The 24,088-nt window shown below is 36.3% G+C and overlaps 1 protein-coding gene and 1 pseudogene across 1 annotated transcript in view; both read left to right on the plus strand.

Moving 5' to 3' along the window:
- The window catches only part of THSD7A (thrombospondin type 1 domain containing 7A), a 455,780-nt gene that overhangs the window by 385,466 nt on the left and 46,226 nt on the right, over window positions 1-24,088 (plus strand). Inside the window, exons 12-13 of the mRNA XM_073809674.1 lie at window positions 10,368-10,562; window positions 12,032-12,295. Of these exons, the coding sequence (XP_073665775.1) occupies window positions 10,368-10,562; window positions 12,032-12,295 (459 nt within the window). The remainder of the gene's footprint in view (window positions 1-10,367; window positions 10,563-12,031; window positions 12,296-24,088) is intronic.
- Window positions 19,629-20,098, plus strand: LOC109548802 (large ribosomal subunit protein eL22 pseudogene; annotated as a pseudogene).

The following is a 24,088-nucleotide window of genomic DNA, read 5'->3' on the forward strand; positions in this document are numbered from 1 at the left end:
ATTGAATACACAACCACCTTTTTTAATTCATAAAAACATGCTTTGCACCCTCATTTGTAGTTATGTATTGGATGATGTTGTAGAACTCTGAACACACAGAATTAGATTCCAGTTTTTGCTGATTTGATCCGGGACCCCTTTTCTTTATAGTGAAAAGATTGCTTTTTTAAAATTTGTGAAGAATAGCTTCTTTTTTGTAAAAAATCTTCCATTATGATAGTCATTTTAGGAATCTTCATTTGAAACATAACATTTAGTTTACAATTAATATTAACTATCTAGTGATTTTTAGGATTTTATTTTATATGCTTATTTTTCATTATGTATCCTCCACCATCAGCATCTGCTAAAAAATAACTCTCCCTTTACAGTTATAGAGACTTAGGTATTTAGAATTGAAAATCATTCTCCCCATCTGAAACCATTCATGGAGAAATTGAGGGATATCAGACTTTCTTGTCATGCCTTGCTAATTCCTCCTTGAATCAAGCATACATTTGCATACAGTTTGGACCCTACATAGAGTTTATGATGAAAACAGGCGTGAGTTTGGGAATCAAAAAACGTAAGTTTTAGTCCCAGTTCTTTCACTAATACAATGTGAGTTTTATTCATCCCTTTACCTTTTCGGGTATCAGTTTATTTAGATGGGGAAAAAAAGAAAAGAGGGCTGGACCAAATCATCTTTCAGGATTATTCCAATTTTCATATTCTACAATCTATGCACAGATGATATCCAGGGAGCAAAGTGTGACATGAAGTTAGGTAAAAAGATGAAAACCATATTTTTGTAGAATACCACTGGAGGAAATCTAAGATGTGGTGGAAGCTGCACAAGTGTGAAAACAGCTTTAGTTTCAAACTCTGTTACTTAACTGCACAACCTTGGTTTATTTATTTCCTCCCTCTGAGGCTGAGAACATAATGATCCTCTCAGCGCTTTGCACATATTAAATCTTCATTAAATGTTAATTCCTTTCCCCTTCCGGTTAGATCATGGCCTCAGTGAATGTGTGCATAGATCACTGTAGGCATAAAAGCAACAATATTAACATGGGTCTTTTGTTTTTTGACACAATCTGTATAAAAACGTTTCTTTCTGTGATTACCAGTGATCTTTTCATTTCCAAATCTGAAAACCTCTGCTTATTCCTCATCCTAGGTGACTACTTTGTAATATCTACCCACCTCCACTGTGACAGGGATCTTCGGCTCACTCAGTGCCACTTTCTCCTGCCTTTTTGATGGTTCCCATTCTTGGTTTCCTATTACTGGTGCCTCTTCCTCTGCCTGTACCTAAGTAATGCTTCCTCATCTTGCCATATTTGTCAGACTACTTTTTCTATCAGCAATCTTATGGGAGATCTGGGAAGAGAAAGTTGCATTATAACAAGTAATATATGCGTAAATATACTCAGAAGAACTCCTTTAATTAACTTCTATATGAAGATAATCTTTTTCTTTGTTGCCTTGATAAATATTTTTTTTTCTTAGAGCCTATATTTCTATGGAAACATGAAAAGGAGAGAATTAAGAGAGTAGAAATATCTTTACTAATGGCAAAAAGGCAAAAGATTCTTTTTTTGATGGTCATGGCTGTTTTCAGAACTCTGCATAATTGACCTGTCAGACTCTTGCTATTCCCATCTTTGCCCTTATCCAGTCAGAGACTTTAAAAATGCCGACTTGTGCGATTTTTTAATAACTAAAATAATTGTGTAGTAAGGATTAATATCAGTCAGCAAATACTGTGGAGGAGCTACCCCCTTCCTCTCTAATGCTTCAGACTTTCTGATTTCAGGCACTCACATAACTATGACTGCATTCAGAAGACTGTGTAGAAAGAGCCATGAGTGTCAGGAAGGGATGAAGACGTTCAACCCAGGGAATTTAATTTGTTTAGGGAAATGAGACCACTGGTAACATCACCCAACAAGTATGAGTTAAAAACTGAAACCAGTCCGTTGCAAAAGCAGTCATTTGAAGCTAAAGAGCTTAAGAAAGATCTAAAGGATGAGCTGGGACTTGACTTGTACCGTAATGTTAGAATAAGTAGAAAAGAGAAAAGAATACAAAATGAGAGCAATTCTGTAAGTTAAGCATTTGAGGTAAGAAAAACAAAAACATTACATGTGTTCACAGAAAAGTGGGTAGATTGAACCTCTGAAGATGTGAGCTGGAGCCTGGGGTAATTTTGTAGAGGACTATAAATGTCAGGATCGGTATTTTAGACCTTGTTCAATAAGTGGTAGGAGCAAGGACCTGATGAAAGCAGTGTTTTATCTGTCAACGTGTACAGAATAAGTTAGAAAGATAAGACACATGGGTCTGGATGCCAGCCGAGACGCTGCTGTAGCAAGGTTGAAGTAATAAGGGCTCAGATTGGAACCACTGTAGTCGGAATGGGTAAAAATAAATGGATTTTCCACATACAATAGAGGAAAATAACTTTAGGACTCAGTAGCAGACAATAGCAGCAGAGGTAGACCTAAGTAAGTCAAAGATGATCATATGATTTTTAACTCCAGTATTTTCAGCTTGTATAGCACAGGGAATTATTGTTTTAAAGAAGGTTAACAAATAATCTGTATGAATCTTCTCATAACTGGAAATCTTATGAAATCTTGAAACAGATCAAATTTAGCTTTTGAATTGAGATGGGCTGTAATTGTAAAACACTGCATTTCAAGACTCAGAAAGAACAGGATTTATCTTGGCTTTCATTCTGATGTGGACTACATTTTGAAATGATAATTTAGATTTCTTCAGTTAAATAAAAATATCATATGAACCAAAAAGGAGTTAATTTACTAAGTATGCATAGAAAAGAAATAATGTATGTCTCATATACTATGCCTCACTCAGCAGAACACTTACAAGGTCACCTTTTATGATTCGTTTTCTCTAAAATGACTTGAACCTTCCCTGTTAGTAGAAAAAAATATAACTCTAAACTTACCTACCAGCTTCTAGCAAGCCATCCTTGTTGTTCACTTTTGAGTCACCTGCACCTACTTTTAGCCACCTGTTAAAAAGTGGTCATTATAGACAGACTTTCATTTTTACTCTTAGTACTATTAATAGCATGATTGCTCCAAGTGTAGGGACTATCCCTGATGCATTTCAAAGGGGCTGGGAGGCAGTTATGTTCCCAGAGTCTGTTTAATGAGTCACTAATGGTAACTGCTTACCATCTCAGCACTGGCACTCGGTGTAAAGCAAATCATTGAGAATCAGCCTTACCCACAACTGAGTTAAAATGACCCGGGCATAAGAAGATAGGAAGATTCTACTACAGTCAAGTAAATGCAGTCTTGACCAAGTCTACATTCTGTGTATTTCAAAACTATGTGAAAGTGCTTTCTGTGGAAATGCTTTACATTAGAACACAATAGGAAGTTAGAAGTAGTAAAGAATTTTAGCAAGGCTTTGAATATCAAGGATGGTGTATTCCAGGAAATTTTATCTAATGGTATAAGAATGAAAAAGAGAGAGGAGAAAGGTATTTTAAAGATGGAATTAACAGGATTTTGCAATTTTAAAACTTAAATCATTCTTGAATCTCACAGGGAAATTTTAGAGGGCTTTTGAAATAGGCATCTTTCCTATAATATTGTCAATAAAAGAAATGAAAATAACGTGAAGTTATGTCCGCAATCTATTTAATTTTTAAGTGTATAAACAGGTTCTATTTGCTTCATGCTATTCAAGTCACTTGTGTATAAACTTTTAATCGAACAGTAACCTCTGCTGTCTCTTCTCTCTGCTCACATTTCTACAATTCAGATGGCATTTAGGGGGCTAAGTTATTGATTGGTCAGTGACTGAAACATAGCCATACTAGCCGTAGCTAGAGTTATCATTACATTTGCATTCAAAATAAAAGAGGTGGCCCATATTAATGACAATTTTGGACAATTTACTTATTTTTTCTCTATGACTGCCCTAAAGGACAATGTCACTACTACTTAAAATGTGTATATGTGTGTGTGTGTGTGTGTGTGTGTGTGTGTGTGTGTGTATATATATAAAACTAATTCCACTGTTTATTACTTTGTGACGTATTTATACCAGGAATATGATGAAAAGAATATCATCGATTAGATGCTGGGATGTTATAAAAATAATTTCAGATTTACTCTTGCTCAATCTCTGTGTTGATCTTAATGCTATTTCCTGCCAAGTGTACTTTCTATAAATTAGATGGAGCTAGAGTTAATAATCCCCAGGGCCAACCCTACCTATCGTAATCCCCCACCCGCTCTGTATCCTTGCCTGCCAAGGAATGTCCACTGTAATGTTAACCTGTCACTAAGATTTGACATCAATCTCTTTATGTGGAAGCCAGCATGATTCAGATGTATTCTCAAATCCAGACCACAGAAAAAAGAAAAAAAATTTAATTATATGCCTCACATGGCAGGGACCCTCCTGGTCCTGGGAGTCCTCACCTGACATCACTTATTTGTTAAAAAGGTTATTCAAGGAAAGTCTAGGAATAAAAAAGAAAGTTCTAATTTTCCCTCCACCAAAATCAAATCCACGTGAATTTGTAGAATGTGAGATATAAGTATTTAACTACAATTTATGCCGTTATTTTTTGTGAGCAAATATGCTTAAATCTTATGCTTAAATTAAGTAGCTTAAACTATATTGACACCTTTCGCATCACTCTTTTGCTTAAATTGTGGTCCACTTTGTTCTTTTTAAAAGATTATACCTTAGAGGCATTTTTGAAGTTAGGCCCAGAATATCTGGGCCAGTTTATCTCAGTAACTCACATTAATCTGTTAATTTTCAGAGATTGTTATATAATAGGAATGAAAATAATGGAAGTAGAAAAAGAACTAGGTAAAAAAGAGTCAAAGAGCTTGATTTAAAGAAATTTTGCACAGACGTGATTTTTAAACTTTTTTTTGGGCTAATATACTTATTAATTACCGTGTAATATTTTTGTACTCTTCATTTATATAAGCTATTATTTAAATCTTCTAGAATTATTTCTACTTTTAAATGGCTTCCTCTAATTTTCTGTGACTATTAGCATTCTAGTTGATTTGGGAATTTTGGTTTTGTTTTATCTCTCTGTGAGAGTCCTGTCCTAAAATGATGATTAGCATTTGCTAGTTTTTAAATAGCTGATAAAATAAGCTTGACACCGGGATGTCTGTCTTTGTGATGGTTCCTCAATGCCCAGTTAGTTGGTTCGTTGTGATGCAGTTAACCCTTTCCAGATCCCAATCAAGGATCTAGCTGACCTTGGTCTAAGCTACTCCACGGGGAGCTGATTATTATTTCCTAGTAAGTCCCCAGAGAAGGACTTTTGCATATATTATAAGCATCAATAAGACTAGAGATCATTGGTAACTATTTAGGATCAATAAGAAAGAAAAGTACATTTCCTTCCCTTCTGCCAGAGTTACATTCACAAACTGTAATTAGGAAGTGTAATTTGGCAAACTTGTCAGTGAAAATCTCTTCCACACAGAGAAAGACCAGGATCATTAAATCCACCTAGTAAACAACTGGAGCCCTCTTGCATTATTTATAGGTTTGGTCTTATTTCTAAGTACAATTAGGTCTCTTGGTAACTAGCTCCCACTCACATTAAGCTTTTTCTTTTTTATTTCCACATGATTCATTCTCACTATTGTCATTTTTTTTTGTAACACCATAGGAAAAAAATCACTCCTCTAATTACTCAGTCTGGTGAACATACTCTGTCTCCAGTGCTACCCAGATGCTGTTGCTGTGGGATAAACCGTGTTAATATGGCTCAGTTTAATAGATAAGGTCTCAGAGCTCCTTGAACTCTTTGTTACATATAATCCAACAGTTTTCACTGCACTCGGGCATTGATCTTATTCTGTTTCCTGTAATGAACTTCCGTGTGCACATTTTAGATCTCGTCATTTATTTCACTCTGATTATTCAAACGAAAGGACAACATGGTCTTGCATGCCGAAGGACAGTCCACAGACCAGTAGAACTCCTTCTTTTTGTGCATCCTGAATAATAAGGGTGTTTCATTCCTCTTCAAGAAAATGAAGACGAGCAAGTCCATTCTGAATGCTATTAGATTTACTTCAGAGCGGCATTGGTAGCCTTCCATTTACATACTCGTATATGCATAACGCAAATATCCATGTTCTTTTAGCTCAAACCAATGTTATCTATTCCCTTTCATTTCAGGAACCTTTATTAGTCTCTTTAAAACATAGCTCGAAATTCAACTTACATGAAAACATTCTGGAATTGACTCTACTTATTCTACTTATTAATCGTTTTTATTTAAATTCATGGGAAGTTTCAAAGATACACAAAAGTAGAGAGACTGTGGTAATGAATACTAGTCGTGTAGTCATCACTCACACAGCTTCAACAGATTTTAACATATTGTCACTCTTGGTCATCTGCCACTCCTCATACCCTTAAAGAGATTTTGCTGGAGTATTGTAAAGCAACTCCCAGGTAAGGCATACATCATCCATAAATACCTAATATTTTTAAACATAGCAAGAGTACTATTATAACACTAAACAAAATTGAATAATTCATACCATGTCTAATATTCATACCACGTTTAATTTTCCCCCGTTGTCTCAAAAATGCCTGTTTACAATCAGTTTGTTCAAATCAGGGTTCATAAACGTCTCCACATTGCATTTGGCTAGAATATTTCTTCAGTCACTTTTAATCTAACAATTTGAGCTCCCTTTTTCAGAGCATTTATTTGTTGAAGAAACTGCCTTTCTTGCTCATCTTTCCAACATTCCCTCAGTATTGGTGGGTTGAGCTTGCCTAGCTTAATTTATAAGTAAGCCACAAAGTAGTCATATGAATGTCTCCTAGGTTTTCAGCCTGCTGGAAGTAGCCTGTCCGTGACCCTTAACTTCTGTGCTTCATATAAGTAAAATAAAATTTAAATAAAACAGATGGATATAATCAGCATAGTATTAAAGATGGAATTTTAATTTAAAATAATTATTTTGATATATGCCGACCTCACTAAGAAGCTTTCATGGTAATTCATCCATAGGGCAACATGGGTTTTGGCCCTTCTTCCTAACAAGGCCTCAGCCCAAAAAAGAGTTGCATAATCATTATACACAAGATATGCATCCTGCACCTGTAAATACAACTACAATTGTCTGGGTATGTGTAGCTTTCTGGTGCGCAAGGAAACCATGCTTAGGATGACGCATCTTTTCTACAGTTAAAACCACCCTGGTTTCAGTGTCTTAAAAATGATTTTTAAGATTTATAAAGTTGAGAGACCAGATGGTTTCCTTTCCAAACATTTATGTTTTCTTCACCCTAATAGCAGGAAGTTCATTTCAGATTACATTCCTGTGTTTGAATTGTTGTATTTCCTCCAAGTCAGAATAGAAACAAGTTGAGATGTGTGATAAACGTCAATATATTGTACAAATGGTACCGTTGCTACTTGTTTGGATCACACTGCATGAGTAATTCACTCCAGGTACTCTGTCTAAATGCTCAGATAAGGGGAGTGACGTGCTGAGTGGGTTTCTGAGTACAGATTTGGGAATTTTACACATCGTTTCTTTTCACCTACTTGAGATACTTTTTGAGATTTTTACATACGGCAGGTATATAGGCTTTAGATTTATGTAAATGGTATAGATTTGCACAGAAGAAATTAGTTTCTGGAATTGTATTGATAGTGGTTTTACTTTATTTTATTTTGGTTTTTTGGTGTCCCTTAATGTGACGATGGTTGGAGCCATTATGAAATGAAATTTATAAAAGAGAACCTTAGAGAGAAAACCTTAATGGAGAACTTAAGGCAATTTCATTAGTTTAAAAGATTTATAGTCAAGTCTCTATTTCAGAGAACCAAATTGGAATGCTTAGATAAAAGTAGGCTTATTTCAAAGAACATAAATTTAATTTTGTAGTTTTCTTTCAGTTATAAACAGTGTGACCCTCTTCATAGCTTAGAGTTCTGATGGCCAAATTTCTTATTTTCCAAATTAATCATTCTTGAGGTTCCTACGTATTCTGATCAGTAAAAGCCTCATATTTTCCTCTTTATCCATCCTTCCTTGGGCAACTTTGGGCAACTTTGCCCACAAACTATCAGAGCTTACTATGTATAAACTGTTTAAGCAAGTGTAGAGAGAATTGCAGAATCCCGTCAGCTTATTAATATACTGCATTTTATGGATTCCTCCTATGCCAATCCACAGATAACATTCTTCCAAGCTACATGGATGCTGTTTTTGGCCCACTCCTTGTACTCCAAGTTTAAGCTCCCCTTAGTTCATTCCTACACGCTCAGCCTTTGTTTCCCAAAGCTGGGCACAGTGCCAGGGAGATCGGGGTACCAAAGGACCTTCAGTTTTAGTACCAAGTCTCAGGTAAACATATCCTAGTGACTCGAATACTCAGGCTCATAAGCCTTAAGCTTGAATGCGCATAAGGATCATCTGAGCAACTTGAAAATAAATGCATTTTCCTTGACCTCACACACAGAGATCTCATTCAGGAGCTCTGGAGTGAATCTAAGAATCTTCAACTTTAACAGCATTCCAGGTGTTTCAGTTGCCAGTGGAAGCACACTACGTGCTGCTGCGTGTTTGAATCATCAGGGAACTTTAAAAAGATGTTAATGCCTGGGACCCTGTCCTCAACCAATTAAATCAGAAGGTTGGAGTCTAGCAAGGGCATAGACATTCTTCCAAAAGCTATCCAGGTGATTTTCATCTGCAGCTCGATTTGAGAGCCTCTACCTTACACTGGTCTGATAACCACAGTGCACCAGACAACTCCTCTCCCAAGTGGTGAGAGTCTCTTTGGAGCACTTAATAATTTTTCCTGTCACATAAGCTTCCTAAAGGCTCCCACAGTCCACTCAACCAGGTTTTCATATCTGTAAAATTCAGGGACCCCTGTCTAGTCATACAAATTGGCTCTTCCAGTGTTGTGCGTATTAAATGAAGAGATATCTGTAGCTAAGAAATAGGTGAGTTTTCACCTACATTTGCACAATTATGTAACTTTTCCTACAGCAGTTGCGACAAGTTGTGTTCACCTACACAGAGAAAGGCTTCCTTTGCTAAAATTGTTAAATCTTTGTACACACCCCATCACACAGTCCTATACTACTGGGTGTTAAGTTTTAGTGTACAGATCCAGAGAGTCTTGTCCAACCTGGGGCCCTGTGTGCACTAACTGTAATTTAGGATCAAAATGCCAGGCTCCTTCATCTTAGTTTCATGATGATAGAATTCTGAGCAGGGCAGAGACCAGCTGCAGTGTCAGCCTAGAGCACAAACCTGAAAGTGCCCATGTGAGTCAGTCTGACTGGGCCATTTAAGCTAGTCCAATGAAGACTTAACTTCAGGACCGAGGTCTAAATGTTTCATCTGCTTCCTCAATAAAAAAATGAAGTATTTCTAAAACCAACAGTGGGAAATGGCTGAGGGAGAAACAGAACTTAAACATCACTTGCTCTTTTTCATTAAGACCTGTTACCTTTAAGCAATTCTACATTTATGTTCAATACATAATAAAACTATGACTTGGTTTAAAAACTTCAGTAGAACAATGTCTTGGGGAAAATAATATATATAAACCAAAATTACTTGACTATTTTTGGAGAGGCCATATGTAATTGTTGGAAATGTCAATTATGATGTGATAGATTAAGATTGCTAAAAGTGTTTGTCTTCATTTTAAATTTGTGGTTGTTCTTTGTGCGTCTGAAGAATTTGTACAGGGAAGTGGGGAACTTTGACACCGCCTCCTCCCATTAACTACTAACCACTTCAAAGCCATCACAACAAACTTTGAGCGTAATTTAAAAAACAAAAACATGCTTTCTATGCAAATGGAGCTTCACAAGTTTCATAAGTGTTCTCTCTCCACCCAAACCCTCCAACCAATTTGCTGCCATTAAGACCTTTCTGTATAGAAATCCCAGAGTAGACAACGGTATGAAAACAACTATTAAAGGTATAGGGTGTCTCCCAGCACCACCATGAATATGTTTAGTTCAACATAAGCTATTATCAGAACCCATGTATTATTTATTTGTCTCTTAACTCATTTCTAAGTATATTCCACATGTGACTTGAAATCCTTAATAGCATCTAATAAAAACTTCTGTGTGTGTGTGTGTGTGTGTGTGTCTGAGGGTTATCTGCTATTTTAAAAATCCTATAGGATCAATTTAATGACTACTGTGATCACTAAAAACACTCCTACCAGATTTCTGCTGCAGATAAAGAATTAAAAGAGGACTCCTTTGACTGAGTAAGAAATGTTAGGTTAATTCCTAAATTACAGAGTAATTACAGACATTCAGATTCATGATAAACAGCTTTTTGCTTTTCCTTTAGCCATTACTTGTCGAAAGCAAGATGGTGGACAGGCTGGTATCCATGAGTGTCTCCGGTATGCAGGCCCCGTGCCAGCCCTCACCCAAGCCTGCCAGATTCCTTGCCAAGATGACTGTCAGTTTACCAGCTGGTCCAAGTTTTCTTCTTGCAGTGGAGACTGTGGTGCAGTTAGGACCAGAAAGCGCACCATTGTTGGTAAGAATAATTGGGATGCCAAAGCCAACACTTGTCAAGGCAGAAAAACACAGTAAAAAGTCAGGCCAGGATAGTTCTGACAATGTATTTGGAAAATGCACAGACATGCATTATTATTGTTATACTAACACATGAATACGGCAATGGATTCAGAGCCGTATTTTGATGTAAGTTGGCAGTGACAGATGCATTATGTACCTTTAGTAGAAAGAAAAAGCAGCCTTGAAAACTGAACTCTGTCTCCCTATACAATACGCGGTAGATTAATTTTTGGTTTAAACATGTACCTTTGGTGGATTACCTACAGACAGTGAAGTACTTGGAGAAAAGTTTTTTAGGAACATGGGGAAAGGTTGCCACTTCACTTTCTTAAGCCATTCTCACTGTCAGCCTCAGATTATCCTTCATATCCTAGACGAGAAATATGACATTAATTCTGTACCTGAAAACACATTTTAAAAGGTAGTCACAATGACAGAAAGCTGTAATATAACGAGCAGGAACAGGATCCATCATATTGAACTAAACTCTGATGCACTCAAAAATATTGTCAGTGGCAAAAGAAACCTAAAAATATTGGTGCTAGTAGAGTATTCAGAATTTAAAGTTGCAAAATGATCCAGCTGTCATAATGAAAACTGTTGAAAATTATATAAGGCAGCTTATGAAAGTTAGAGATAAATATATGTAAAACATATGTAATTAGTTACATGCAGTATAATTAAAAGTATATAACATATATGACATAATATAAATTATGATCTAATTAAAATAATGATATTTTTCAGGCACATATTACTGTTATACTCAAGGTCTTTTTATTTTAAAAGGGAATTTATTTCAATTTATTCACAAACCATTTCTAATATTTTTATTGTGATATTAAATATCTTAATTTTGATTATTATTATTTCCTACATTAATCACCAAGTATGTCAAAGTGATTATTTTTCAGAAATACTGAAAGATGCAAAATCACAATCAGAAAAGTAAATGCAAAAACCTCACTTTCTGAATCGTAATCCTGTATAACTAAACCATCTATTTGGACTTAACAAAAGAGTTCCTTAACTGTACAGGTCAGTGCAGTGACTCTCTCTCTCCATTTCATATTTTTGCACATGTTATGAAGGAGAGAATTGTGCAGTTACCTCAAACTCCCCAGTCAGTGAAAGCACATGATCATTTGAGAGGATTTTAATCATTTTGAGGAGTGTAAAATTCAGCACAACAGTTAGTGTCTTATTCAAAATGGGCTATTTTTAAGTGAGCAAATAAGAGAAATTTCACTATGCAAAGCACCCAGAGCTAACAAAAGCCTACATAGAAAGCACTACAGAGGGGGAAAATAGCATTTATTTATAGGCTACTGTTGAATACAGTTAAAAAGAAAGGATGTTTAGGAAAGGAGAAAACTTAGGGATGCTTGATATTAATGATGATATTTTCCAACTTAATTTTCTCCACAGGAAAAAGTAAAAAGAAGGAAAAATGTAAAAATTCTCATTTGTACCCCCTGATTGAGACGCAGTATTGTCCCTGTGACAAGTATAATGCACAGCCTGTGGGGAACTGGTCAGACTGCATTTTGCCAGAGGGGAAAGTGGAAGTGTTGCTGGGAATGAAGGTACAAGGAGACATCAAGGAATGTGGTCAAGGATATCGTTACCAAGCAATGGCATGCTACGATCAAAATGGCAGGCTCGTGGAGACATCCAGATGTAACAGCCACGGTAATCCAACTTTTCTTCACTGTTATACATTTGCTGTCTTTGGGGGCGGAGGTGAAATGCAAGTGTATCAGAATGGAGAGAAATGAGAGTTTACAGGAGTGTGTTCTAAATTGAACCTTAGGGGCACCGCTATGTATGTATTGCTATATCATTTATATGTAACAGGACATTCGGTGGCACTTGTCTTGTTGTCTAGAAGTTGGCAACTAAGTCCCAAAGTTGGTGATAAGGAAGCCTTACATGTAGGCAAAAATGGTGCCAGAAACTTCCCTTGGGGCAGATCCAGAGTCTACTGAATAGGCTCAGCAATCCCCACAAGTCCGTGTACAGAAAAGGAGGGAGGAGAAGAGAAGATTGAATTTAATTTGAGAATAAAGTGTTAAACTAGACAGACTTTTAATAACCGAACTGGCAAGATTTGTGACGTGCCTAAGATATCAAGTGGCAGAGGAGAAAGACTGAAAGCTGCAGTTGGTGAAAACTCAAACATCTCATTTATTCCTCATTAAGCTGAGATTGGCGCAAACAAACAGAAATAGAAAAAGGGACATACACTTTGGAAACTTTTGATTTCCAAACAAAAAATCAAAAAGAAGCTAAAATACTGTGACAATAATTGAATTGCCCAAAGTTTATAAAGAGTGGTTTTGACCATAGTATGCAGTGAACTCTTTCGTTCTACATCATAATATAGTCAGCCTTAAGCAATATTTCTTCATTCTTTTATGTTAATGTATCTGTCCTTTTATTATGGAATGAGATCCGTTTACAGTGGGTCAGCCTGAATCATGGATGTCACATATTTGCAAACACTGGACAGTGATTCTCCTCTCTTCATGGAGGTGACCTAACAAAGATAAGTTAAATTACTGGGAGAGAGGGATATGGTAGTTACCCTCCAACCTTGCTGAAGTAACTTCTGCTGTTGGAACAGTGCTCCTCCAGTTTTATTATATGGTTCAGAAAACAAGATGAACTAAGAGGACCATCTCACATATATAAGCCATTATGGGGTATCATGGTGACACATTTATGGAATCTCTTAAATCTGTCCCCAAAACAGTTTTCAGAAACCCTGACTTTTATTTTTTACCTTATCTCATAATTACTGTTTTATCAAAGTCTAGTGATATAAGCCCCCATTATAAGAGTCCATTATGTTGAAGCTCTAGATATAAGTATTTAGCATGCATGCATTGCTATGTTTAAGATTATTCCATGCATTTAGAACAATAACTAAAAAGAGTTTAGTAAGCCTTGAAAAACTTCTGTAAGAGTAATTGAGTTTTTTATTCTCTATATCAAATAACATAGGTGCTATTAATCAGATACCAGGAAAAATGTAAATGCACTTCGCATTCTGAGCTGATATAATAATGTAGAAGGTCATAGTTAGTCATTAAAATGTAAAAGTGAAGATCACTTTAAAAATGTTTCTCCTGAAATGTAGCATGTAAGTGTTTGCTCACATTTTAAATTGTTATGCTTAGTGAATCGCCAAGATAATCATTTGTTTTTAACATAACCTTTGAGCTTTCAAAATGACTCATATATTCTCGCTTTTACCTTGACCTGTTAATTAGATGCATGAGAGCTTCAGTAAGACACTTAAGAGTCAATCTTATTTTTAGAAAAAAAAAAAAAAACTTTAAAAATATCCTGTGACTCTCACGAAAATGTTTGATCCCTTGAAGAAAGTAAAAGTACAGAAAAACTGAAATTGGCCAAAGGCAGTAGACTTTCTGCCTTAGCACTGTCAATTCAAAGCATGAAGAATTCAGTAGTGTATTCTAGAAGAAAAGCACATGTAGAAAAAAAGATGGGTCCCTGGCAGCACTGAACTTCATGGAGCTTGTGAAAGGATCTAAGATGTTTAGTTTAAGTGAACTGTTTCAGTTTAGTTCTTTGTGTCTATCCAACATCACTCCTTTCTCCTTAAATCTGATCTAAGATGGATGTCTAATGGGATATTTTAGCGTCTACTAACATTTTTACTCAAAGTCTGAGGAAATTGAGTGTCTCTTGCCTGATTTGTTTGGAATTACTGCTGCTGTTCTGTCAATGCCGATAGTGATAGTGGAGTGCTGTCACTTTGATGCTCTGTCCTAGGCATGCGCTAACTTGCAGTTTCTACGAGCACTGCCTTTGCTCAGCCAAAGCAGCTTCCAGATGAATGGTGGGAATGGGGTTTAAAGTGGCTTTCAAGAAAGTCTCTTACGGCTTTCAGTTTAAACATAAAATTGATCCCCACGTGCATGCAGTACAAAGACACTAATCCCCTACCCTATTCAATAGTGGCCTTATGGCATTTCTACTTAATCTGTGTTATCCATCTGTGGATCATATTATCAGTTATTATACTGATAAAACAGTTTGACTTTCATCAGCTTAAGTATATTATTTTAGGTCATTTCCCATGTGGTCACTTTTTTTTTTTTAATGTCTGAAACTCGAGGCACAATTCTATTATGTCTGGAATTTCTCATAAGAATAGACTGTGTACTGAAAAGCAATATATCGATACAACAAAAATCAGATCTTAAAGTATACCTTGGGAGCCACATAAGTGTTCATCCATCCTGATATATGGTATTAAATATAGTTCCTGCATAAATGTTGATATGTAAATACATTTTTGGCATTTATCCTGATATCATAATACAAATTATGTATATTTACTTTTGGTATGAAATCTTGAATGGTGTCACTATTAGCAACAGATGATAAATCATTAAAAAACCAAATTACACATTTTCTACTTACTGCTAGAATACTCTGAGATCTTAATTAATTGGTTCACTAGAAATTGATTGCCTTGGCACATAGTACTAGGTACTTCTCAAGTTAATCACTTCTAAAATTTCACAGAACAAGAGGTAGAATTTCTGGAACTTTTTTTATTATATCATTTAATCTTGATATTTTAAAGAATGTTAGAGGTAACCTAGCTTATGCAAGGTGCACATATACAAGACTTTCATTTAAACATAAGTGATAGAATTTTATTATGCTGCCCCTCAATCCTACCCAGATCTCCCCAAAGCCCTTATTCTGCTCTACTTTTTGTATTTCAAAAGCATGTATCACTCTATAACATACCATATAATTTACTCATTTATTGTGTTTATTATTTATGTTTTATCCTGTACAAAAATGTAGATTGATGAGGGTATCTTGGACTACTTTATTCACTCATGTATCCCAGGCACCTAGAACAGTAGTAGGTGCTCGGTAAATATTTGTAGAATGAGTGAATGAGTGAAGAGGTGGAGATAATTTTTGTAGCTGTATTTTATCCACAATCAGGCTTGGACACTTCCTTTTTTCCAGACGGTGTCCTTCCCTCTGTGTCACAGTTCTGGCATATAATCAAACAGATCATTGAGAACAACTAAGATCTTTGGAATAAACTATATACATGCCACAAACTTTCTATATGATATTCATCAAATATTTATGCTTCTCTCCTCCTACTAATTGGTAGGTAGAAGAAATAATAGTCACACACCCATTCCACTGAATTAGTCCAGTAATATCGATATTGGTAAGTCTCTTTATTCCAGTTTAAAGCTTATTGTTCAGAATTGCCTGCTTTGTACAACACCAGATTTGGACAACAGCTTAATCTCTTGGTTTATATTAGTAATTGTGACAACTTGCTTTTTCCCAGCCTGTGTTTACAACTTTAATTGGAAGTATGGAATGTTCATTTAATTCTCTTTGTGTCCACTCATCTTTCCTTGAGAAAATAAGGAATAACATTTCTATTAGATTTATCTCAAAGGAACACTTTGAAGGCAAATTGGATAAAGTGTAAAAATGTCAGATGCTGAAGTCTTGAGCTCTTTGAGTTACATAATTCCTTCCAGACACTTCTCTTCAGTCTTTACTCTCAGCAAATTTGTCTTTGCTGTTCCTTATAGGGAGTTTAAGCCATAATGTACTATCAATAGATATTCTAAAATTGAACTTAATTTTATTTGTGATATTTTATCATCTGTTAATATCAAGTAAGCAGAAAGGCCTATCTGATATGACTGTTCTTCCTGAGCCCCTGCTGTTTAATATACATAGGTCTCCTATCGCCTAAAAGTAATATGTTGCTTTGATACCTATCAAATACCAATTTGGAGAATTCATGAGGAAACTCAAGAATCAGCTATTTGGTTAGATTACTTGTTACCAAACGTTTTCCTAAAGGGCCAGATAGCAAATATTTCAGGCTCTGCAGGCTAAAAAGTCTCTGTAACAACTACCCAATTCTGCAGTTATAGAATGAAAACAGCCATAGACAATATATGAGTGAATTACACAATTATGTTCCAGTAAAACTTTATTTACAAAAACAGGCTGTCAGCCTGTGCTGTCATTTGCCAACTAGGATTTAAACCCTTCTTACTCAGAAAGCCACCTACAGAGGAGCAGCATAGGCATCACAGAAAAACCATTGGAAATGCAAAATTCAACCTACACTGCAGACCTTCTGAATGGGAATCTGCATTCTGACAAGATCCCCAGGGGGTTCTATAACACATTTAAAGTTTAAGACTACTTCTCTGGGTCATGCAGACACTCACAGGGTTTGGTAGGGATCATAAGCTTTATTAACCTTGGTGTGAAAGACCTGTGAAGATCATGTCCTAGAGGATCACAATGTGATGCTGTCTTAGGCAAAATATCTCACAGGAGATAGTTCACTTGCTTACCCGTTGTGGGCAAGAGAACATTAGGGAACTTTTGAAATTTGCAAAGATGTGTCTTTATAAAGTGAATGCCTGTGTAGGTATGATTTTGAAAACAGAATGAGTCTATAGGATCTTCTGTGGAAAGGATATTGGCAAGTTAATGATTGCCCTGAGGAAAGTTTTTTGGTTCAAATAGAGAAATAAGAGAGAGCTCTGGGTTTATCTACTGCTCTGTTCATAAGCAGAATACAATATTATATTGAAGTGTTGTGTGCATTTGACTTTGTGCACTCAGTATTCACGATCCAACGACTCTAAAATTCTCAGTACTTTGTACTGCCATTTGACCATCATGCTGGCATTTAAGCAGCTGTACTACTTATTGTAGGTCACATTACACCCTTTTAATTATTTCAGTTTGTCTTTTAACTGTAGTCACTATTGAATTGTTCAGCATAGTTTGTCTAATGCCTTATTAGTGTAAGATTAATTTCCCTTTGACATTAAGTTTTAAATATGATTTACATTAATTCTTCCAAGCTTTCTCTCTTTGCCTAGTATGTTTATGAATGATATTACAGAGAACCTTCTGAACATTAATGAATGGCTTTATCAGTTGGTTTTCTAAGCATCTGTAGGATTCAAAGTATGCCCGTTAAAACTTGATATTTTGTAAAACCCTTGCTGGCACCCAAAGTCTTTCTTACAGGTTGTTTCATAGGTAGTTTGCACTGCAGCACTAAGTATTACAATAAAAAGAAAGCTCTACAAATTTTACAAGTGAAACAAAAGCTTTTTAATAAAATATTTTCATATTATAACTATAGCTGACCCTTATATGGCAGCATTTAACATTACTGCCTAATAGCCTAAGCGATCTACATCCTATTTCACCAGCCTCCCGAAGTTATGATGTGGATGATTTTAAAGCAGGTATCATGTTTAAATGATATCCCTTGATGTTGTAAGGAACTGTAAATACCAGATGCTGCCTTAGTCAGTCATAAATTCTAGTACACATGCCACAGGTGTGGGGGTTTTTTTCTATGAGAATTTACAGGAACAAAAAAAGACCATCAACAAAACTTAGAAAAGGAATACATCCTGGGTGTATTTGTGGTACAAGTGCCCAATTGAATTTTTTAAAATTCAGAGAGTACTCAGTCTACAAGTAGATTTTAGTTCAAGAGCATGTACTTTTAAGACATTGTGGAACTCAGGGTACATCTGATAAAAATAATTATGAATATGAGGAGAGTAGATTCTGAGGATAACCTACATGACCACTCAACCATAATATACCTGGAATGTATTCCTTTTTGTAATGGGATTTTATAGAAGATGATATAAGTTTAATATTAGAGGTTAATTAGAAACAAAATTGAGTGAGAAATTGTGCCCTATCGTAGTGGATGCTTGTATTTGAGGAAGAGCATGTTTGATTAAACCAGGGAGAAAAGGCAATAGAGTTTTGTAAATAAGCTGAAATGGACTTCTGATTTCTCTGAAAAGCTTTTTCAGTTGGTGGTTTTTTTTTTTAATGTCTAATTCATTTCAGAATTTAAATCTTTCATTTGATAGTACAGAGGAAGCTAGTGTTGCTTTTGCAGTCATCATTCACAATTGAGATCTTTTTCCTTTCAAATGTAAAAGACAGGCAGGGAGTGAGGAACAGACTTTTCCTGAAGTAGCAGTTGCAAGTTTAAAGAACCAGGGAAATAAAGAAGGGGCTACTGTGGATATGTGGGTACAAAAAGAAAGCAGGTGTCTAGGGTCGAATTTAAATAAGGTGTGGATACCAGCATTATTTTCTGACAGGATCCCTGAAGGGGGACTATAGAGGTGATGAGGGAGACTTTCCTTGGAAATTTTCCTGCAGCTACCATCGTGTCGTGTGTGATGGAAAAACATCTGGTGTTATCATTTGATTCTGTGTGCTCCATGTCACCGAGACCTCAACTCATCTGTTACTTACTTACAAGGTTTTCAAACTGGGCTCCATGGAGCCCCTCAGGCCAGGCTGTCAAACATAGCCTCCAGAATATCCCATACACCTACTGGGTTTCCAGCTTTTTAGGAAGAAAGTGTTTCACTGCTTAAAATAAATTTAACTGCCAAGAACAATTCATTATTTGCAACAGCAACAAAAAAATTTGTTTATCTTTGCCTTTATCAACAAGTTCTGCTATTATGTTTTACTCCACATCCTTTCTATTGGTCTCTGACCCCGTTTTCCCCTTAATGCCTTAGAGGAAGGATAACACTAATTTCAGTGAAATGGCTAGGAGTGGTAATCTTGCTGATATCTATGATAATGTTATTGATATAATCACAGAGTTGTTCATTACTTGTGTTACAAGGTTTCATAATTCATAAAGATACTGACCCTCATATAGATTCCTGTTACATTAATGTCCTGCAATCCAAAATAATTGTAAAGCTCTCTGTCCCATTAGTTGAGTTTAGTCTCATTCTTAAAACATAGGTCTTAAAACATAGGTCTTTTTCTACTTCAAAGCATCATCAGAATGGTCATGTAGTGAGTAAAGCTTATGCATAAGGAATTTTCTTTGGTAAATGCATGAAGAAGGAACTATATATTAGACATAAGCCATATCAATGGGCTCAAAAAGTAACCTGACCCTTTTCTGCCTCCGCTGCGGCAATGGCGCCAGTGAAAAAGCTTGTGGTGAAGGGGGGCAAAAAAAAGAAGCAGGTCCTGAAGTTTACTCTTGACTGTACCCATCCTGTAGAAGATGGAATCATGGATGCGGCCAATTTTGAGCAGTTTCTTCAGGAAAGAATCAAAGTGAATGGAAAAGCTGGGAATCTCAGAGGAGATATTGTAACAATCGAAAGAAGCAAAAGCAAGATCACTGTAACTTCCGAGGTGCCTTTTTCCAAAAGGTATTTGAAATATCTCACCAAAAAATATTTGAAGAAGAATCATCTCCGTGATTGGTTACGCGTAGTTGCTAACAGCAAAGAAAGTTACGAATTACGTTACTTCCAGATTAATCAAGATGAAGAAGAGGAGGACGATGAGGATTTAAACTCAGTTATCTGGAGTATTTTGTATGAATTCTTAAATAAAATTTAGGAAACAAACAAACAAAAAGTAACCTGAGAGAACACCAACACATTTGTGGACATTTTAAAGTTAAATTTGAAAGGAAGATCTTTACTTGTAGTTACTCTTCATGTTTATCCCATTTCCTCGTAGTCGCATTGAAGGCCAGTTTAGCCCTTACAGGAGATTTTAGTTAATTTACAGAAAACAAAATGGTCTTTTAAAATAGTCATTAAAAAAATGTCAGGAAGTTTATCTGCATAAGTTTCCTCTCCGTTTGCCATAGGTTTGACCTTTAATGCTTTAAAACTTTAAAGTATAAAATAATTTAAAAAGAAACTTTAAGTTTGGGGGTTTTGTTTGTTGACTTTTGCATTTTTTTCCATATCTGGAAATGGACATAAAAGGCCTGATTAAACATTAAAACTCTGTACAGCTCAAAACATGAATCCAGTTTTAATGCATTATAATTACAACATATCATGATGATCTATTGATCTTTTTCTCACTGGTCCAGTGAGATGCTATAGGAAAAAGTTAATAAGCATAGACTGCAGTGTCTGAGTCATTCTCCTAGAGATTCACAGTTCATATCAGAAAAAAAAAAAAAAGAAGGAAAGCTCGGGATGAAGAGACCTGCTTAACGCAACAATTTTCCAACTTATTTGACCACAGAATGCTTTTTATAAAAATTATGTTTAACACTTACTAGAATCCAGCAAACTAGTGTTTAAAGATTATCCTTTGGAAATACTTCAGTGTCAGTATATGATTCTTGTTGACTGAAAGAACAGTGCCCTGCATTGGATCAAGTTAAAAAAAAAATCACTCTACTAAATTTCAAAGTTAATTTATTTCCCGTTATTCCATAATCTGAACACTCCATCAAATATGATGTTTATATTGCTGACAAAGCCCTACTTCCAAAGTGGGTTCTTAGAATGTTTTTCTGATTTTTAATATTAGTTAATATTTTAATATTAGTTAAAGTTATAAATGTTAAATTTGGGGTGAAACGTCCATAAATGCCTTAATGTATGTAATTATTCCCAAAGTTTTAATTTGGTTGAATAAGTAAACTATAGATACGGGCTCTTTCATAAATAAGTTTACTTCCTTTTTTAATAAAATATACATCTGAAAGTAGAATGCAATTCTGACACTAACCACCTGGATTTGGGCAAACTTCACAGGTTAGGGGGCTCAGTCCTCTATAAGACTGCTCTCACTTCAGACACACTAGCTGTGCACTTTCAGGGTCCCCAGGTCAACCTCACTTCTGACCAGCTGGCTACAGATTTGGGGATTCCCACTACCCCCTCAGGTTCAACAATTCACTGGGACGATTCAGAGAACTCAGGAAAGCACCATTACAATTGCAGTTTTATTATAGCAAAAGGATAAAAATCAGAACCAGCTGATAGAAGAGACACATAGACGAGGGCTGGGAAGGTCTCAAACACAAGGCGTCCATGTTGTCTCCCCATGGAGCTAGGAGGCATCACCCTCTTGGCCCATGGTTGTGCTTTACCAGGCTGAGCTTTTGTATCCAGAGCTTTCTGGGGGGTCATATTATGTAGGCATCAGTTGAATCATTGACCACACAGTTGAACTCAATCCCCTCTCCCCAGAGTTCGGGAGGATATCAAGTGGCTTAAAGTCCCAACCTTTTAAACACATGGTTGGTCTTTGGTTTGGTGGTATAATCATACCCCTTCCTTAGACATCTTCTTATCATAATTTCACATGTAGTCCAAGAGGCCCAACAAGAATAACAAAGATACTCCTCTCACTCAGGAAATTTCAGGGCTTCGAGGCTGCCTCCCAGGAATCAGGGAAACAGACCAGCCAAAGTCTTTGTTATACAGCAGAGAGTTTTAGAGTTTGCTATAAGAAATGGCCTTGATGGTGAACTCATACATAGGTATGCTACCTGAATCTGAAGGTGCCTAGTCATTGGGTAATCTCCCAGTATTGGAATAGCAACAGCTACAAAATCCCACAGCAATTAAAACTAACGTTGAGGGCTTCCCTGGTGGCGCAGTGGTTAAGAATCCACCTGACAATGCAGGGGACACAGGTTCGAGCCCTGGTCCGAGAAGATCACACATGCGACGGAGCAACTAAACCCATGTGCCACAACTACTGAGCCTACGCTCTAGAGCCCGTGAGCCACAACTACCGATCTCTCATGCCACAACTACTGAAGCCTGTGCACCTAGAGCCTGTGCTCTGCAATGGGAGAAGCCACCACAATGAGAAGCCCATGCACGACATTGAAGAACAGCCCCCGCTCACCACAACTGGAGAAAGCCTGCATGCAGCAATGAAGACCCAATGCAGCCAAAAGTAAAAAAATAAATAAAATTATTAAAAAAAAAAACAATGTTGAAATGTTCTGAGAAAATCTGTATTTCGCAGATATGAAGAGATATGCCTTCATATATATATAAAACAAATAAATATAAATGAGATAGCATTTCATTGTGGTTACATAAATTTACCTGAACACTTCACTATGAAAATTTTGATTGCCCAGTGTTGATTCATAACTTTTCATACATTGAATATAAGAATCTGGGTAGAACAGTCGATTATAGGAGTTTGGATATATACAGAGTAGTTTAGTTTCAGCAGCTTTTCAAGTTATCAGTTCTTAATATATATACAAAAGAATATTCTGTTCATTTTGAAAATATTTTTAAATGATATTTTTCAGTATTTTCAAATCCACAGGGACCACAGTAGATAAAGTTCTAGCTAAGTGTTCCCATTCACGATTGCAGTCATGTGCATATAACACACATTTAAGTAGGACAGATTTTTCAGGTCTCTTTTGAGATTAATCTAGATGTTTCAGATAGAGTGCCAGCGTTGCTCATTCACACAGCTGTAAATCAGAACCAACCAATATTTTCCACGTGCTTTCAAAATGAATTCTTTAATCTATCAACAGTGCACCTTTCTACAGCACAATATAGTAATCGTGAGGGTTGCTGAAAGCTACTTTATCTGCACATTTATAATTCAAATGAATGAGCTGACTGGATATATGTCAAAGGCAGTAAGTCCTCTGGTTGCCACATAAAGCCTGCGAGTGTTCTGTATTCATTTCAACCTGAAAGCAGCCATCAGAATAGATATAGATACAAAAAATACAATCAGAAGCCACGAGTTTGATTTTTCCATGTGTCAGGTTCAGTATTGAGCTACTAAAGGTTTTTTGGTTTTTTTTTTTTTTTGCGGTACGCGGTCCTGTCACTGTTGTGGCCTCTCCTGTTGCGGAGCACAGGCTCCGGATGCGCAGGCTCAGCGGCCATGGCTCACGGGCCCAGCCGCTGCGCGGCATGTGGGATCCTCCTGGACAGGGGCACGAACCCGTATCCCCTGCATCGGCAGGCGGACTCTCAACCACTGCGCCACCAGGGAAGCCTGCTACTAAAGTTTTAACACCCTAATTGTGAAGTCGTTTATTTTATTCCAGCATTCCTCAGGAGCCATAAATTGCTACATGATGCCAGCAGTTTATTTAGCCTTAAAACGCTTCAAATGCTTCTGTCTTCTATCCCCCATGATTGTTTGGCGTTAATTGCCCTCACAAATGATCTTAGCAGAGCAGACAGGGGAATGCTTATCTAGCAGTTCACTAGTAGCATTAAGAGTTTTAATTGTACTAGATAAACATGACAGGCAATTATTGAATGTTGTTACACACTAGAAGATTAAAATGGAATGCTAAGCATTATACTCTTTTGCAGTTTTGTCTTTATCTCAGTGCCTAATTTGTATCTTTCAACAATTTAATAGATATAGTTTTATTTGAGAGACGTCCTCTGGAATACTCTATTGGAAGATCCAACATAAAAATTTTATATCTGCTTACTTGAAAATACAGTGTGAATCAGACTAAAGTCAGACATGACATATTTCACCAATGCCATAATACTTCAACAGATAAAATGGAAAGAAAGAATTTCCATTTATCTGTTACTCTGAAGTAGTGACATGAAAACTCATGTGATTCTATTTTCAACTATA

Source organism: Tursiops truncatus, chromosome 9 (genome assembly GCF_011762595.2).
Source record: "Tursiops truncatus isolate mTurTru1 chromosome 9, mTurTru1.mat.Y, whole genome shotgun sequence".
Lineage (NCBI taxonomy): Eukaryota > Metazoa > Chordata > Mammalia > Artiodactyla > Delphinidae > Tursiops > Tursiops truncatus.